Source organism: Uloborus diversus, chromosome 8 (genome assembly GCF_026930045.1).
Source record: "Uloborus diversus isolate 005 chromosome 8, Udiv.v.3.1, whole genome shotgun sequence".
Lineage (NCBI taxonomy): Eukaryota > Metazoa > Arthropoda > Arachnida > Araneae > Uloboridae > Uloborus > Uloborus diversus.
The window spans coordinates 69,768,197-69,786,199 of NC_072738.1; the positions used below are offsets into that span (position 1 = coordinate 69,768,197).

The following is an 18,003-nucleotide window of genomic DNA, read 5'->3' on the forward strand; positions in this document are numbered from 1 at the left end:
TGTGCTCCAAACATGTGCCCAATGTGCACCGAGAATTTTCAGTGTAACCATACTTTGTGGGGGAAACCAGAATAAGACCCCCGAGCATGTGAAATGTTGGCGTGAAGTGGAGAAATAAGGAACGACCAAACATTTTCAATAGCTCTTCTTTTTTTTAAGAAAAAAAGGCACGTTCTCTTGAGACGTTGCTTTCGTCACGCATTGTTTTCTTTCCAAACAACTTTTATTTGGGTGGAGTTGCCAAGTTTCGCCTCAAAGAGCTGCTTCAGCAACAGCATTTATGCTCTGTGCCTCAATCTGTAGAGAATTCTCGCACATTTTGAAGGAACGCACTATTACTTGAGCTCATGGGTTGAAGGGACTATAGCCTGCCCGAATGAATGTTCGCAGTGGTAAGTTTTAGATTAGTATATTCTTAACTTAAAACATTACAAAAATTTAGGAAAAATGGAAATTAGGGGGAAAACCCCGTAAATTTTGGAGGAAAGCAGGAACTTTGGGAACATTGAAGTTTTGAAGGGAAAAAAAATTATTACATGATTCTATGCATGATTGCTATACTTTATGTTGGAAAGAATAGGCTTTTTAAGTTGGAAAAAATTAAATTCAAATTCAATTGGGGGTAAAAAAGCGGATTATATGCAATAAATTTTTTAATTTTACATGAAGTTACTGAATATTTATCAATGATAACAAAATCTTTATCAATAATAAATAAATAAATCCTTATTAATAATAAATAAATAAATCCTTAATTATAATAAATAAATGATTAAATAATTAAATTAAAACTAAAAAAGATTTAAAAAAAATATAATTAATCGATAAAAGTTCGTTTGGTAGTTACCCACATGAAAAACAAAGCACTAAAAGCTGGTACCCTAAGGACGGAAGGGAAAAAATGGTTGACTTGAATTTGGTATTACAGTAAACTCCCGATTATCCGCGGAATAGGGTGGCACGGTAACCGCGGTTAAGCGAAAACCGCGGATAATCCGAATAATAGGTAAAAAATGTTACTACTGTATGCAATAGCTAAAAAATATGAAAAACACTCACATAAACATTTAAATTATAGCAAAAAACATTGCTATATTCCATCTACTAATATGGGATATAAAAAACATACACATGTAAAAGTTTAAAACGAACAATAACCCAATCAAAAGTTTAAAAAACATTTAACGACTGTTGAAAAGAAATAGTGAAAAGACCCGCGGATAATCCGAGCCGCGGATAAACCGACCGCCGATAATCGGGAGTTTACTGTACCTTGGTGCAATTAATCTTCAGTAATATACGTATAAATACATTATTTTTGAGGAAATCTTAGAAATAATAATTAACCCAATCTGCTACCTGAAGCAATGCTCATACATTTCTTCACTAGGATTTTCTGTGCAGTTAATGAGAAGCATTTCGGAATAATTAACGGGAAAAACTACACCGATGTGTATTTTCTGCAAGTTTTTCTTTCGAAAATACCTGTTCCAGAGATGTTTAAGCCGTTACAAGCATTTTTATCAGAATCGAGATTTAAACACCATCTTATTCAGTTTTTTATACTTCATCCAGAACAATAAAGCACTGAGATTTTGACAAAGAAATTTTCATTGTCTGAACCCATTAATGATAGCCCAGTTTTGCAAATCATCACAAAAGAACAACTTTAATCTCATCATCTGGCTAAGTTTATTTCTGTGACTTAGTGCCTCTTAACCCCCCCCCCCCTAAAACGTACGAAAAATTTCTGAAACTGCTTGGGTCCTTGGCAAACAGTAAAAACACTAAATGGGCCAAAGGCACCAAATAGGGAAAAAACATAACTAATTGATTTCATAAGCAATGAAAAGAAGTAGTATTTCAGATACTTACTATCCCTGGTTAGTGCAATTTATTGCTCAAGTAATAAATCATGAAACGTAATCCATTCTTATTTCATAAAGTAAAGTTTTTGTTTCGGTGATTAATTACTACAGTATAATACAAAACATAAAAACCTTCTCGAGTTTCGAAAAAAAAAAAAAAAAAAATGAACAAACCAAAACAAATGTAAAAAAAAAAATAATAATAATTTGTATTTTAACATCTTGAATTCAAATTATATTTTTCGCAATCACGAGTGTGTGTGTTTGTGTGTATGAGTGTATAGGTGTGTGTGTAGGTGTATGTGTGTGTAGGTGTGTGTGTGTGTAGGCATGCGCGGTGTGTGTAGGATGTAGACACAACCTGGAGACGGTTTTCGCTAGAGGTGCAGCATAGGGAGGAGAACGGGGGTGCTGCAGAGGAAAGCGGGGGGGGGGGAATAAAATCCTAGGAATTCAAAACAGTCAAATGAGAGCAAACAGAACTTGTGATTGCTCAAAAAAGAAAAAACTAAAAATAAATGAATGAAAAACATTTGCACAACCTTTGTCCTAACTTGCATTCATAGTACATACCCTACATTCATCAAAAATAAATGTGTCAACGTTTTTTACGCTTTACTCATCTTATTTCTTTTACATTATGAAACATTTTTTTTTTTCATTTCTAACGCAAACATCTTCCGATGACTTTTAACTGGTTCACTACTTCATTAAATGAATACAGAAAAAAATAAGCTAGCTTTTTTATAATTACGAAGATTGTAAGAAGGAATATTTTGTTTCAGAAGCGCAGAAGTCGCAGCGAAGAGGGAGCATGTCAAGTAGGCCATCTGTCAGATTTTGCTGAATTCCGACATCGTCGTAGAAATGGTATCAACAGTATATACTGTAAACGTGTTTTTCTTTCTGTTGGTCATGGTGGAAACAAAATTCTTCAAGTTTGAAGATTGTGGTAAGTTTGATACTTTTCTTTAACCTTTTGCTCCAGAAACTAATTATTGTTGCGAGAATTTAAATGAAGAAAGATTTTTGTAAGTAAAGTACAGTCGCACTCATTCGAAATGGGTGAGATTCGAAAATTTAAGAAACAGTTTTCATATGATGTTCAAATTTATTAGTTGGTTCTTTCAGCCGGTATAGGGGAGATTGTTGTTCCTTTGGGACACTGCTAATTTCTAAGAACCTTTTTTTAGCAGCCACGTTTTTGTAATCTCTAATAGTAACCTTCATGGTGTCATAGTAACAATTAGCATCAAATGAGTAAAATTGACAATTTTGTGAGAGAAAGAAAATTTCATGACTCAAAAGTAAAAATTTTCTACCTTTTTATTTCATTTTCTGTCTCTGTATTTGTAAATTTAATCAACTGAATTTTATTTTATATTAAAAGAGAAGCACTTTAAATAATTTGCTTATGAGAAAATAAAGATAGTGCTTCTAGATTGACCGTTATTTTGGTTTTTCTTAAATCACGTGGTGATTGTACCTTGGAACAGCCAAACATTTTGCACCTTAGGACAAGTTCCAAAATACGACATATGCATGTTCTTAATAATTAAGATATGTTCAGGAACATGGAACAATGTTCTAATCTTATGTATTCTTTTAAACACATTTAATGTTAGATAATAATTCATAATTAATTATTAAGTATTTATAATTTAATTCACTACCATGAATTTTTTTTTTTTTTTTTTTTGTTTTCTGGTGCAAAGTTGGTTTAAGTATTTGGCTGTTTTCTGAATTATGAAGATTTACCCATGGTACAACAGGATGTGTCCCAAGGTACAATAGGATGTTGTACCTTTTACTTTAAAAATGGCTGCAAGATTTTATTTTCAAACGGTCTGAATTTTAAAAAATAGATTGCATGGAAGTATTTTGGGGTATTTTAATGTGACTTTTAGATTTTAAATTTGATTCAAATAGTTGACGTGAAAAATTAAAATATGAAAAGTGTCCCAAGGTACAACACTGTCCCCTACAGTAGAACCTCATTAAACCGGTTAAAAGGGTCCGGGACACATTTTGAAAATAAATAAATAAATAAATAAATAATAGAGTTTAGAGTTTTAAAATTTTTTTGCACTGACACACCATCTATTTATTGTGCAAAATCATTACATAAATATTAAAAAAAATTTATTTAAATTTAATTTATTTAAAAAAAAGATGTTTTTAAATCGCTGAAACTCAAAATATTCTTGGTCAATTTCCAAAGTTTTTTCAAAAAAAAAAAAAAAAATTGTGCTTAAATAGCTAAGCTTTAACTTTTATTCGACGATTTAAAAATTATTAATCCGATAAAAACTAGAAAATATTTGAAGAAAAATTCGAAAATACTTTTTTTTCAAAAAATTATTTTTTGCAGTAAACGTCTTTTTTTTTTTCAAATTTGCAGAATAAAAATTAAAGTAAACTGTTTGAAAAAGATATACTTCAAATTTCATTACTTTATCTTTATCAGTTCTTGACTGATAAGAGTTTGAATGCAAAAAATCGGGAAACATTGCATCAATGAGAAAATCGCGTTTAAAGTTAGTATAATATTAGTTAAATGTATGCAGAAAAAATGATTATATCTTTCGTTCTAGTTAGGATAGAAGCAAGATTCAAACAACCTTTTAAGCAGAAAAAAAAAAAAAAAAAAAATTAATTAAAAAAAAAAATTCCAAAATTTGACAATTTTGTATCACGGACCCCCTTTAGTGAAAGCCGAATAAAACAAAATAAGCTATAAATTGAGCCAAGGTACATGAACAGACTACTGCAGAAAGTAGAAATTGTATTTTGAACACAAGAGAATGAAATATAAAACTGCATAAGAGAAAATTACAAAAATACCAAATGCGTGCATTATGCCGATAGCTCGGTTACCACATAAAGAGCTTGCAGATTCATCCTTGTTATGGCTCATCAGGCTGGAAAACTGAATAACCGAGCTGGAAGTAAATTCCTTGATGCGCTACCTTGCTTTTTTTTACAAAAAGTATGTACATCTAAATGATTGTCCGGATTAAGCGGAGTCCGGTTTATTAAGGTCCGGATTAAAGGAGTTATGGTTTTTCCCCTGAAAAGCAACGGAGCTCCAAAACTATGCCCCCAAAAATGAGACTAAGTCTTCCTAATAATAACCCCCTTGAAACATCTAACTGTGCAGTATGCGCCATGTGTCTCTCCCACGTGGGCATCCCTGATAAAAACTATTTATCGTCCATAATGTCACTCATCTGAATAATGCTGTTCTTGTCGTTTTTCTTTCAAATGTAAATTCTAATCATGCAGTTTTAGCAAATATTGAAGCGCATAATAAAAATTTAAAAGCTAATCACTGAAATTATGTACACCGAAACCTGTTTTTATGCGGTGGATAGGGACCACATAAAAAAATCGCATAAAAAAAGCTTCACGAGTACCTTTAAAAAGTTGTTTTCGCAACACAGTTAACAAAATTTTTTTTTATGCGGTAGATGGGGACCGCATAAAAAAAGTCTCACATAGAAAATAACTCAAAAACTTACAAAATTGTAATATTTAAACGAAATCAAAATAAACCAAGTGATAATTTTTGCCGAGTAGTAGGAAAAAATTTCCCGAATAAGGAAATTAGTCCAGTCAATAGATACATTTTACCTTGCAAAAAATAGGGTCAAAGATTTTATTCTTTTAATTTGTACATATTGGTGCCGACATGGAAAAACCAAGTTATCCAACACGAAAGACCCCGGGAGAACTTTTAAGGGCCGAAAAACCACAAAAATTTATGATTTTTTTTGTTTTTTCCAAAATATCTCCGAAATGGTTCAACTTAGAAAAAAGTTTTAAATGTAAAGTTTAAAGAACATAAAATTTCCTACAACTTTTGTATTTACAACTTTTTGTAGCACAAATAACAAGCTTGCTATAGCTCTTTGAAAATAGGCAGTTTTCCTCCACTCCGAAAAAAAAAGCTTTCACACTGAAAGCAAGGCGTCATAATTATTAGAACTTGAATAGAAACTTTAGTTTCAGAGAGTTTATCGACAGTTAGAGTAGTTTGAGTTTCTTGCTCCCCCCTCCCCCCCCGCTGGACACAGTAGCAATTCTGGCTGACAGATTAGTCCGCACTCGACTCCAAAAACAAACGATGTATTATGAAACTGAAATACATATATACGCATTCATTTAAAGCACATACGACGATGCAATAATAAAAAAAAGAAACTTCCCCACTGCTCACGAACTAACTTTTCTGATCTGACACAGGTAGTCTTCATCAGACTCCAATAAAAGATGATATATTGTTGTTTGTAACTGGATTACACAATATATACATTCATTTGAGGGATATAATTCGTACATTCTAGTCTAATTATTGCAAACAAAGATGCGATTTTTAAATATTAATGTGAAGAAATGAATATTAGGCAGCTAATAAGCAAACAATCAACACAGTCATGCATCCTATGCTCTGATACAATAATAATAATAAACCCTCCCCCACCGCTCACGAACTAATATTTCTAGTCTGACAGAGGTAGTCTTCAGTCAGACTCCAATCACATATGATTATATTGCAGTTTGTAATTGAATTACATAATCTTCTCATTCATTTAAAGCACATAATTCGTACCATCTATTCTATTACAAGCGAAAATGCAATATTCGAATATAAATGTGAATGAATAAATATTAGGGTGATAATAAGCAAACAATAGACATAATAATGAATAAATAAAGGTACAATAGTAATACGTAATGAACACTTTGAAAAAATTCTGCAGAAACTGACTTTTTCAGGCATGGAAAACCCAAAAGAATTACCTTACAAAATGAAAATTCAACTGTAGAATATTAATACATATATCTAAATTACAGAGAGATTCATTCGACCTTAAAGCAAATAGAGAAATGACAACAAAATACGCTGTTTATCTTCTTCGAAGTCGTTTTGAAGGTCCAGGTTCTCCCGGTTCAGAATCTGTAGGGGGTAGAAAGAAGCTGTGGCCCTTTAATTGTTCATCTCCTTGTTGCGGTGATTCTTAAAGCTCCTGGAACAAATCATCTTTTTCGGCAATCTCATCCAAAGATGAAATTTCTGCAACATTTTCACAATTTGTGCCACTGCAGTGTTTGCACGTGCTGGAGCATTTTAAACCTGCCTTGCGACAAGAACAGGCTCCAGTGCAATTTTTCTTGCAGGTACAAGGTACAATCTTCAAAAGAGTCTGAGGAACTGAATCCCTTTTCGTGTCAACAGGCATTAGACCTTGCGTTCTGCGTTCCCAACCCCATTTCTCTGGATCAATTATGTTGCTCAACCAACTTTGAATTTGGTGGTAGCACCGATATGAGTGATAATTTCCAGCATCCCCCACCCCCTCGAAAGTTGGAGGTAGCCCTGCAAGATTTATTTTGGCCCTGTATACTAGTTTTATAAAATGATTAAATCGCAAAGTATCCAAAGATAGGTTCAAATACTTTAAGTCACCTGTGTATAATATTTTCAAAATGCTTTCTCCAGCTGCAGCTACGACATCATGATGACTGATTGGGTTCATAAATACTTCAATAGCTTCCTTAATTTCAGGAGTTTTTTTGACTATGTTGTACAGCTTAATTTTCCCTTGGCCAAAGATTGCCGAAATCGTATCACACCGACTAAATGCATGGATGAAAAGAATATTGCTGGTGTCAAACTTAAAGGATTTAGTGGGGGAAAAAAAAAAACAAATCTCAAGCATTCTCTCTTCCAGGTTTTAAAAAGAACAAGTTGCTGAAAAGCTGTCCTAAAGCTGTCATCAGCACCAGCAGATTTATATCCTCTCGCCCACTATAACAACCTTTTCAATTTCCTTCGCCTTTGAAAGAACAGTAAGTAAGTCGGAATCTTCTTGAGTCTGCCTGACTTCAATGCCACACTCTTCGAAATACATATGTTTCAAGAAGTTGAATAAGACGATTCTTGTTATAATTTGTCAGAAATCTTTTTTGAGGAATTTAGTTAACATGTTAGGTTTAACCATTACTTCAAGGGAAGAGATTGATTGCTCATTGATATAGCATTTGTGACAGGCAGTGTGAATTGTCACTTCTTTTAAGTCCTACAAAAAACGCTGATGTTCTTCATTTTGACGTTTTGCGCTGCATCTTTGAAGATTTTCTATTCCCTTCTCCTTGACAATCTTTATTTCGCGTTCATTCAAACTGATTTCGCAAATTTAAAAAAAAAAAAAAAAAAAAAAAAAAAAAAAACCTTGGTCAGGCGTAATCATTTCTGGAAAAAAATTGTAATACAGAACACACAGATTGATAAAACATACTCTTGCTCGAACTCTGAAGTGATCAACATGAGTAGCAACTATTGAGTCGATACATCGCATTTGGAAAAAAAAGGGGGGGGGGGATAGAATGAAGGTGTTTTGTTTAAGTTAAACGGAACAGAGGCATTGACCCTCAGCTGCGAAAGACAAATGATTTCCAAGGTCAGATTGCCGGCGTTTCTCCTTTTTTCCTCCGTTATCCGATGCGCTTTCACGCACTTCGCTAATAAATGTTCAGAAAAAGTGTGACTTTCAAGAAACTGTAACTCGCTTGCTTTTCATGCTACAAAAATGTTGTAATGACAACAGTTGAAGGAAATTTACTGCTCTTTAACATTTGTATTGGAAGTTTTTTTGTAATTTTAACCATTTTTGAGATATTTTGAGAATAACACAAAGTCACAAATTTTGGGGTTTTTTCGGCCCCCAAAACTTCTCCCGAGGTCTTTCGTGTTGGATAACTTGGTTTTTTCATATTGGCATTAGTATATACAAATTAAAAAAAAATCTTTAACCCCATTTTTTGTAAGGCAAGCCCGTTTTTTTCTACCTATTGACTGGACTAAATCTTTGGGAGATCACAGTAACTTCCCATCGGGGTGCCTATGTCACCACTTGGAAGATACTACGTCGCTGTCGTTTTAAAACTAATTTTGCCACTTAATTCCCAATCTGACTGAAATTTTTATATACCGCACAAAAAAAAAAAAAAAAAAAAGGAATTTTGACCTCTAGAATTCATATTATGTTTTTCGCAATCACGAGTGTGTATGTGTGTATGTAGGCGTGTGTGTTTGTGTCTGTGTGCAGGCGTGTGTGTTTGTGTCTGTGTGCAGGCATGAGTGTGTGTGTATGTGCATATGTGTGTGTGTGCATGCTTGTGTATGTGTAGGATATGGACGCAACCTGGAGAATTTTGGCTAGAGGAGCAGCATCGGGAGGGGCCGGTCAACGGTGGTGCTGCAGAGGGAGGCGGGGGGAAAATAAAATCATAGGAATTCAAAACAGTCAAATGAGAACAATAAGCAATGTGATTGCTCAAAAAAAAAAAAAAGATAGAGAGAGATAGACCTCATAAAAACAGGTTTAGGTGTAAATGATAAAGCTGATTATGGTCTTACTAATTAGATCTCAAGTCTTAATAACTTTTTGTGATATTGCCTGCCATATAACCTCTAAATATGCATTTTTATGAACTTTTTATGTTTCACAAGTTCTTTGTCTTCCTGTTCTAACTTATTATTCGCATTTCTTTTTTTTCTGATACTTGCAATTGTTGAAGGTTCAGGACGCCTCAATGGGAGAGAAATTACTTTATTCAGAAATTTTTTTTCTGAAAATTCGACAAATTTGGAAACAGTATTGCAATATTGCAGAAACAGTATTCTTCTTATTATTTTGTTAAAAATGATGTCTGATGTCGCTTCTTATTTGATGTAGGTATGCGAACATGAACGTATTTTATGATTCGATAAAATTTAGATTTTCATTTGGTAAACTGGGAATTTCCTTCCCCAAAATTAAAGTTTAGGGCATTCCTGGTTTTATACAGCTCGTAAGTGATACATTGAAGCACATGATTTTCTTCTTCAGGTCTTAAACCCTTAAAATGCAGCCGAAATGAAAAATATACCTATCTTATACGCATATTAGTAGGTCATTGTGATGTAAACTAGCTTTTCTTTCATGACAAGGTCATGAAAGGCTGCGGGCATGAAAGGTCAGGGCTGCGGAGCCGGAGGAAAAATGACCGACTCCGACTCCGGGAATTTTAGAAACTTCGGCTCCGACTTCAACTCCGGCTCCTTTACCCTAAAATCAGTCTGACTCCAACTTCGACTCCGTCTCTTGTACCCTAAAATTAGTCCGATTCCGGCTTCTGTACCCTAAAATCAGTCCGACTCCGCAAACACTGACAGAGTTGCAGACTTTGAGGGAAAATGACTGACTCCGACGCCGACTCTTGAAACTTTTAACCTTTCGACTCCTTTACCTCAAAATCATTCGACTTCACAGCCTTGGTCTTAGTTATTATGATCTGTTTTCGTTCATCCTCAATGGTTAGGTCACTATGACCACTTTGGAAAGATAAAATTAACCCCCCCCCAAAAAAAAAACAGGGGCGTATGTAGTTGTTATCCTGTACGGCTCTCCACTATCATATGTTTCTTACTGTAGTTGGTGCTAACCTAACATGGCAGCATCGTAATGCTGTGATTAGGATCGATGTAGCATTTACAATGCCGCCAGGTTAGGTTTTCATCAATTATAGATACACTAGCAGTACCCGCACAGCGATGCCCATGCTGAAAATTTAATGGAAGTCCGTTGGATAAAAAAATTGACGCCCCCTCCTCATCTGATGTGAAATGATCGTTTTTCTTTGTATAAAATGCGTACACAACCTTTTCAAAAAAAAAAAAAAAAAAAAAAAAAAAAAAAAAAAATTAAGTTTCTTTGGAATTTAAAACTTTTTGTCAAATCATTAAATTAGATTTACAGTTGCTTTAAAACTCTATTTAGTGAGTGAAGCGGTTTTTACGGCAATTTAAAATATTTCGCCAAATAAACAAAAAATACACCAAATAATATCTTTTAAATGTAAAAATAATTCCGTAGCTTTATTGTTTATCGCCAAACTTGCCCAGCAACCACGCTATCATAATCCATCCGTCTAACGAAAAAAAAAAAAAAAACATCCCGTGGAACAACATTCAAAAATCATCGTCAGAAGAAAAGAAGAAAATGTCGTACATAACAAAAAAACAAATCAAAAATTTCTTTTCTTTCAAAACAAATCGCCAAAACAATGAATTACATTAACGGTTGCCTTAAAACAATAATCCTAGACTGAACTGCTCAGCACTTAAAGTGCCAAGCGACCACGCTACTGGAACCCAGCCCTTTTGCCAGTGAAGCGGATGTTTTTTCTTTGGCATTAAAAAATGTTTCGCCAAACAAACAAAAGGTATAAAATCATATTAACAGTAGCTTTCAAATCTGTATATATTAAGAGCTGCGTTGCCCGGCTTTGCCCGGTCTACCTTGAGAACAAAAATTGTGTCAAGTGACATAGGGGATATTTCGATGATTGAGAATCTGGCGCGGTCGCTTAATTTTTGGCGTAAATAATTTTATTTGGGTAACCCTGCTGATTTATAGTAACCCTGTGTGAATAGATGTTTTCGATCTCTTTGTTTTAAATTTGCAAGGAAAAATACCTCTCGCGCAGAGGCGCTGGAGCTAAAACAATTGATGCCAATGAAGAAAGATCGCCAGATTCCCAATTATCAAAATATCCCCGTGACATATATTCAACAATTAATTAAAAGAATAACTCAATAACTTAATGAATAACTTAAATAAAAGATAAAAAAACACTATGCAAAATTACCCTTCCAAACAATGACGACAGATATTAAAATACTTTTAAGAAATTAAAATGCGAAAGACGGATTTTAAAAGCGTAACCATGGAAACATGAAATAAGTTTAAGAAATCAGATGCAAAATAAGGAAATACACTATGGATTCAAAAAGCGTAACCATGGAAACGCGAAAATAAAATGGTTGACAACCTGAATCAAAATGACATACGTATTTCGAAATTGATTTAAAAACGCTTGTAACCTTTTTTTCTTTGAAGATAGAAGCTAATTTTTTCGACCAACGGTCGAGAGAGATCTGGAGTAAAAAATCTCGCTTTTTCCAATGCTGTCAAAAAGAAAACTGTGGGACAATTCCTTCACTTTTTATTGATAGATTTAATGAAGAAAGCAGTGCCTAAATTTCAGCTAAGCCTAAAAAATTTTGAGTTAAAAACGCAAATTACTCCCGCCATAATTAAGTTAGAGCATTGAAATAAATTGTTTTGAACGCAGAAAATTCTACTCTTTTTAACGATATATAATATTTATATGTGCAAGTAATTCTTCACCCCTTTAATAGCCAACAATATACAATTTACGTGAAATTCGGGCCTAAATTTGAATAAAAAAAAGAACTATTTATCGGATTTTTTTCGAATTATAGCCTATGTTACTCAGTAAAAAAGCACCTTTCATATAGTTAAAGAATTTTTCAAATAGGTGCAGTGGTTCCGGAGATTACCTCGAACATATAAACACACAAAAATCCGCCCTCTCTCTTTATAATAATAGTAAAGATTATTATTTCCGTAATTGAATGTAAAATTAATGTACTTAATTTTTAAATATATATGCTAAAATATATACAAAACTATCAAAATAGTCAAAAACATTTCTTCAGATGCGGTTGTTACTATACCAGCAACGAAGGAAATTTCTTGAGACAAGAGTTGCATCACCGCCGTAATGAAAATGAAATCACCACGTGACTAACCTCACCGTTTGCTATTGAGCAGATATCAATAATTTAAAAGAATTACTTCAACAGCTGAGGCTGATAAATTCTATGGAAATTGAGCGTAATCATATTTTATTTCAATTAGTAAGTTTACTTCGTCATGTAACTTTTCTAAAGCTGTAACTTTAAGCATCTAATATTAGGGGATAACTAGCTTCCTGAAGGGCTTCTAGCTATAGATGCTTTATATTTGGGTTATTAGTGGGGGGAAAACCAGGAAACTACCAAGTCACCATCTCATTGCAAAAAGCAACTAAAAAAACGATGAAACTCGAGCTCGGGTTCTTTTGGCTCCAAGAGGTGCTGCGTGATTTGTTAAGATCACTTGTCAAAATTTCAAAGTACATTTCAAAGGTTTACTAATCAAATTGCTAGATGATTATTACAAGATATTTCGGCATTCATTGTAATTATTTTAATTGCCTACCAAAACTCTGAAGCGCACTTCAACATCTCCGAGCTCATTTCACTAGATTTGATGACTGTGTTCTTATAAACATATCCAAAAAGTGTTGGTTTGGAGTTCCTACCTTGACATCCTTGAGATTCAACCCTTTAAAAGCGAACAGTGGGTGGCGATGAGGGGGGGGGGGAGAAAGCACTTTTTATGGTTCATTTATTTATTTTATTAACCGACGAAAAAACGGAGGAGGTTCTCAATTCGACACGTATATATATTTTTTTTAATGTATGACCACGCATAACTTTTTACAGAACAATCTGATTTTGATAATTCTTTTTTTATTGGAAAGGGTATACCCCGAAGGTGGTCCCATAAAAATTTTGAAAAAAAATTCCTACCCTAAGGGTGGGAAAAGGGGGTTGATTTGTTGTTCTTTCACAGATTTTTAATGTATGACCACACATAACTTTTTACAAAATAGTCCGATTTTGATAATTCTTTTTTTATTGGAAAGGTTATACCCTGAAGTTGGTCTCATATAAATTTGGAGAAAAAATTCCTACCCTAAGGGTGGGAAAAGGGGGAGATTTGTTGTTCACTCACAGATTTTTTTTATATATGACCACACATAACTTTTTACAGAATAGTCCGATTTAGAATATTCTTTTTTTTACTGGAAAGGGTATAGCCTGAAGTTGTTCCCATATAAATTTGGAAAAAAATTTCCTATCCTAAAGGATGGAAAACAGGGGTGAGTTATTGTTCACTCACAGGTTTTTTACTTTTTTTCGTGTAAGACGACGCATAACTTTTACAGAATAGTCTGATTTCGATAGTTGTTTTTTATTGGAAAGAGTATACCTAGAATTTGGTCCCATGTAAATTTGAAAAAATTCCTTATCTAAAGGTGAGATATTAGGAGTGATTTATTGTTCGCTCACAGATTTTTTATTACTGAGTTGTGTATTACAAAAAAAAAAAAAAAAAACAACTCACGATGAATGAGCTTTTGATTTGTCAGTCTCTTGATTTAGAGCTCTCAGTCTCTGCATTTCTGCTAAAGCTCGTTCATCGTGAGGTTTGTGTAGTAACTTATTTGGCTCTAGATCAGATAAAGCAATACCCTCAAGTGTTTTTACTCTACTCAGTGCCACATATGCCTGTCCTTTAGCAAACACTTTCTTTCCGAGGTCTATTACAGCTTTATCAAGGGTCGTACCTTGCAATTTGTGTACCGTGACGGCCCAGCATAGAATTATTGGCAACATCCTGCGCTCAATGTCACCATAACCTTTCGTTCCTTGAAAAGTTGCAACCACTGGAGGTATGGCGACACAACCATCGCTATCTTTTAGTCTGCTTCCTATGCTTTCATCGTCAAACTTAACTAATATGCAGTCCGGTAATTCTCCTTCCTCTAGTTGATCCCTACGTAGTGATGGCCATTTTATTTTTTTTTAAATACCCATTGCACCATTGACGAGGCCGTCAGATACTGATATGTTACGTCTCAACATCACACGAGATTCGGCAGCAAGTTTTACCTCTGATAAAAGTCCACCACAATTGTTCACATCTTTCGGGACAACATTATCTGGAGGTTTCTTTCCATAGGTAGCAATTTCACGAGACTCATCTATGGAACGGATTGTATAGACACGATTTCGTTTTGAATTCATAGCTGTCATCTTATCATTGTATTCGTCAACCTGTTTGACGGTCGGCAATATTCGAATCACAGGAAAATGCACACGAACATCTTTATACAGTGCATTATTCTTTAGGAGCCACTGCAATGCCACTTGAAGTTTACCTATATCAATTTGAAACTCCCTAGAATGTTCTAAATTTTCACGACTTTCTACTACGAGCACTAATCCAGTTTGATTAGGTTCAAGCGGAAGTTGTTCCGCCAGCTCGACCACATCCTGAGCAAAAAGGATTGCCTGCCCTTTGCACCAGTCTTGGCTCAAACGATTTTGAACTTTTATTATTTTAAGAAATGGCACTACTCTGCAAATAAAACGTTTCTCAATTTCCGATAACTCATCAATTTCTGTAGGTATTGCAGCTACCGACATTTTGTTCCAATAGGCCTGAGGTGGAGTTTTATGTTTTTTAATATTGTTTGAGCATCGTGAACAAGTAATTATATTACCTAAAGCTACCAGTTCGTTAGGCAAAACAGAGCCTAAATTTTTAGTTTGCAATTTCCTACGTTGCTGAGGATACAAATTTTTTTTTGCATATTGAACACGACAAGTCAGCATAAACATTAATTGATTTCTTAAAGTTTTCTGCGTTACACTGGTTTCTTCGCTCGCGAGCTGCTTGTCGCATGGCGCTCAGACGATTAGTTCTCTCCTCGGAAGATTCGTGAAGTACCACCATTGCTGAACGGTTACGAGCAGCATCCAAACGCAGCAAACGTTCGTCCTCAATTTCATCTGAAACTCGCTCTCTTATCAGATCTAAACGATGAGCGCGTTGCTCTTCACTCTCATTTGAAAGTCGCTCTCTTATCATATATAAACGACGAGCGCGCTGCTTATCACCTTCTTGCAATAACCTATCGTTATTGTAGCTTCTCATTCTCGACAGTCTTTCCTCGCGCTGACCTAAACTCTCCTGTGAACGTGTTAATGTAATTCTCTTTCTGTTTGCTTCCAACCTTTTTTCTTTCTCATTAATAGATTCTTCTAAACATCTTTTCCTCATCCGAGCAGCATTTTTTGTAGGCCTATCAATGTTAGTACATAATGCCTGCTTTTTTAAAATTATTGAAGTAACACAACAGATAATTGTTAAAATACGATTATATATATATATAATATATATATATATATATATATATATATATATATATATATATATATATATATATATATATATATATATATATGTTAACAGCTAAAGTAAGGTAGGTAGCTATTTTAAAAGTAATCAAAAATATAAGCATACAGATTATAGCCACATTAGTAGTTTATAGCCACAAAAAATTATAAAATAAAAACTTTTTAACAAAAAAATTGAACCGCCGAAAAAACTGAAAAGCAAAAAATAATAAACCATTTTAATTAAACCTTAATAACTAAGTTCTTAAACTGATGTAAGTATACCTAAGTATATATTTTTAAAATAATTTAGAGTTTTTAATTAACCTTAATAACTCAGTTCTTAAATTAATGTAAGTATACCTAAGTAGTTTTGAGTCGGTGCCAAACAATAAATAAACAAAGATCCCTAAATTACCTAAATTTAAAGAAATAACCAAATAAAATTAGCAATGTAATGTGAAATGTCCGGCGATAAACATAAATGTTTCAAAAAATGCTCCCTCCACACGCCATCATTAAATCATGAATACTAGTAGATCGTATACAACAAAAAGTACCTCTCGTTGGAGCTTTGAAACCTTTGGGACCTCGCACGAGAGAGGCAAACAACCAGTGAGAAAAATCTTCAGGATCATGTATGCAATTAACGGCTACAGTTGTTATGCCATACTTACGCTGAATAATACTATGACCCACAAAACCATTTATTTGAGCTTTTAACAAGATGAGAAATCCTTCTTCAGTATGATGAACAATGATATAAACATTTTGACTGTTGTATATGAGGCAAAAGCTCAGTAGCAGCCAAATACTCGACACGTGCTTCTTCGAGACCACTCGACGACGTTCGGGTTTAACTTCGTGAACGCTCGGCATTTTCTGGCGAAGGGGCGTGTCGCCATACGCCACCGCTGCGCCTCACGCTTTACAAAAATAATTAATTTGCTTGTTTGGCACCGACTCAAAACTACTTATGTATAAGATAAATAAATACCTTTGTGCTGAATAGTAAAGTCAGACCAAACAACGTAAGTAGAAGCACAAATTTATAAATTACAGCAGACACGTGTTTCGGCGTTACAGGGAACGCCTTTTTCAATGCAAAAATAATGAGCTTATGGATGAAAAGACATCCGACAAAAGATGTCGGATGTCTTTTCATCCATAAGCTCATTATTTTTGCATTGAAAAAGGCGTTCCCTGTAACGCCGAAACACGTGTCTGCTGTAATTTATAAATTTGTGCTTCTACTTACGTTGTTTGGTCTGACTTTACTTATGTATACTTACATTAGTTTAAGAACTGAGTTATTAAGGTTAATTAAAAACTCTAAATTATTTAAAAAATATATACTTAGGTATACTTACATCAGTTTAAGAACTTAGTTATTAAGGTTTAATTAAAATGGTTTATTATTTTTTGCTTTTCAGTTTTTTCGGCGGTTCAATTTTTTTGTTAAAAAGTTTTTTTTTTCCAATTTAGAAACCAAAACTATAAATTATAAAAAAGCAGAAGTGTCAAAACTTTCAGATAATAATTATTTGTTTTACTTTGTATATCTGTTTACGAAACATTATTTAGACCAAGCAGCAACTTTTAGTTTATGTATTCATTTTTTAGATATTAGTAAATCAATAGTTTAACTAAAACAAGCCACACTTGCTTAATGAAATGATTACTAAGTGTTTGGGACATCTCAAAATGCATTGGGGTAAATAACGTAAGTCTAATTCATGTCCAAGTGTTTCTTTGGGGAAAGTTATTGTGTACATAATTCATCGAAATCTTAAGAAAAACGCGAGTTAAGCTTTGTACTTTTTTTTCCTTATTTTTTTGCTGCCGCTGAAAATACTATGGTTTTTAGTTGTCGTTTTTTTTGTCCCTCCCCCCCCCACTTTTCAGTCCCATTCGCCGCCTCTGAAGACGAAGATATTTCTACAATTCCTGATCGATTCAGTGGAACTAAAAAAATTTTTAAAACACACTAATATTACTAAGCTTTGTAGGTGCTTAGGTATTAAAATGGAGGCATTAATTTTTTTCACAAATTCATTCCAAAATGTGAATTGGCAAGCCCACTCGTACTTGTTTGCATTAGTATTTTAAATTCAAACCTTGTGATTGTAATAAGAAATACTACTTTGTGATACATAAATATGTGCTTGTTTTGATGTATATTACTCAGCAAAAAGACCGGATACTTTTAAA

At 33.8% G+C, this 18,003-nt stretch overlaps 1 protein-coding gene across 1 annotated transcript in view; it reads left to right on the forward strand.

The window, feature by feature from the left end:
* Nucleotides 1-257: 257 nt before the first annotated feature.
* LOC129228154 (uncharacterized) overlaps nucleotides 258-18,003 on the forward strand; it is a 32,406-nt gene continuing 14,660 nt past the window's right edge. The window contains exons 1-2 of the mRNA XM_054862807.1: nucleotides 258-392; nucleotides 2,654-2,820. Coding sequence (XP_054718782.1) covers nucleotides 2,736-2,820 — 85 coding nt within the window. The 5' untranslated portion in view covers nucleotides 258-392; nucleotides 2,654-2,735. The remainder of the gene's footprint in view (nucleotides 393-2,653; nucleotides 2,821-18,003) is intronic.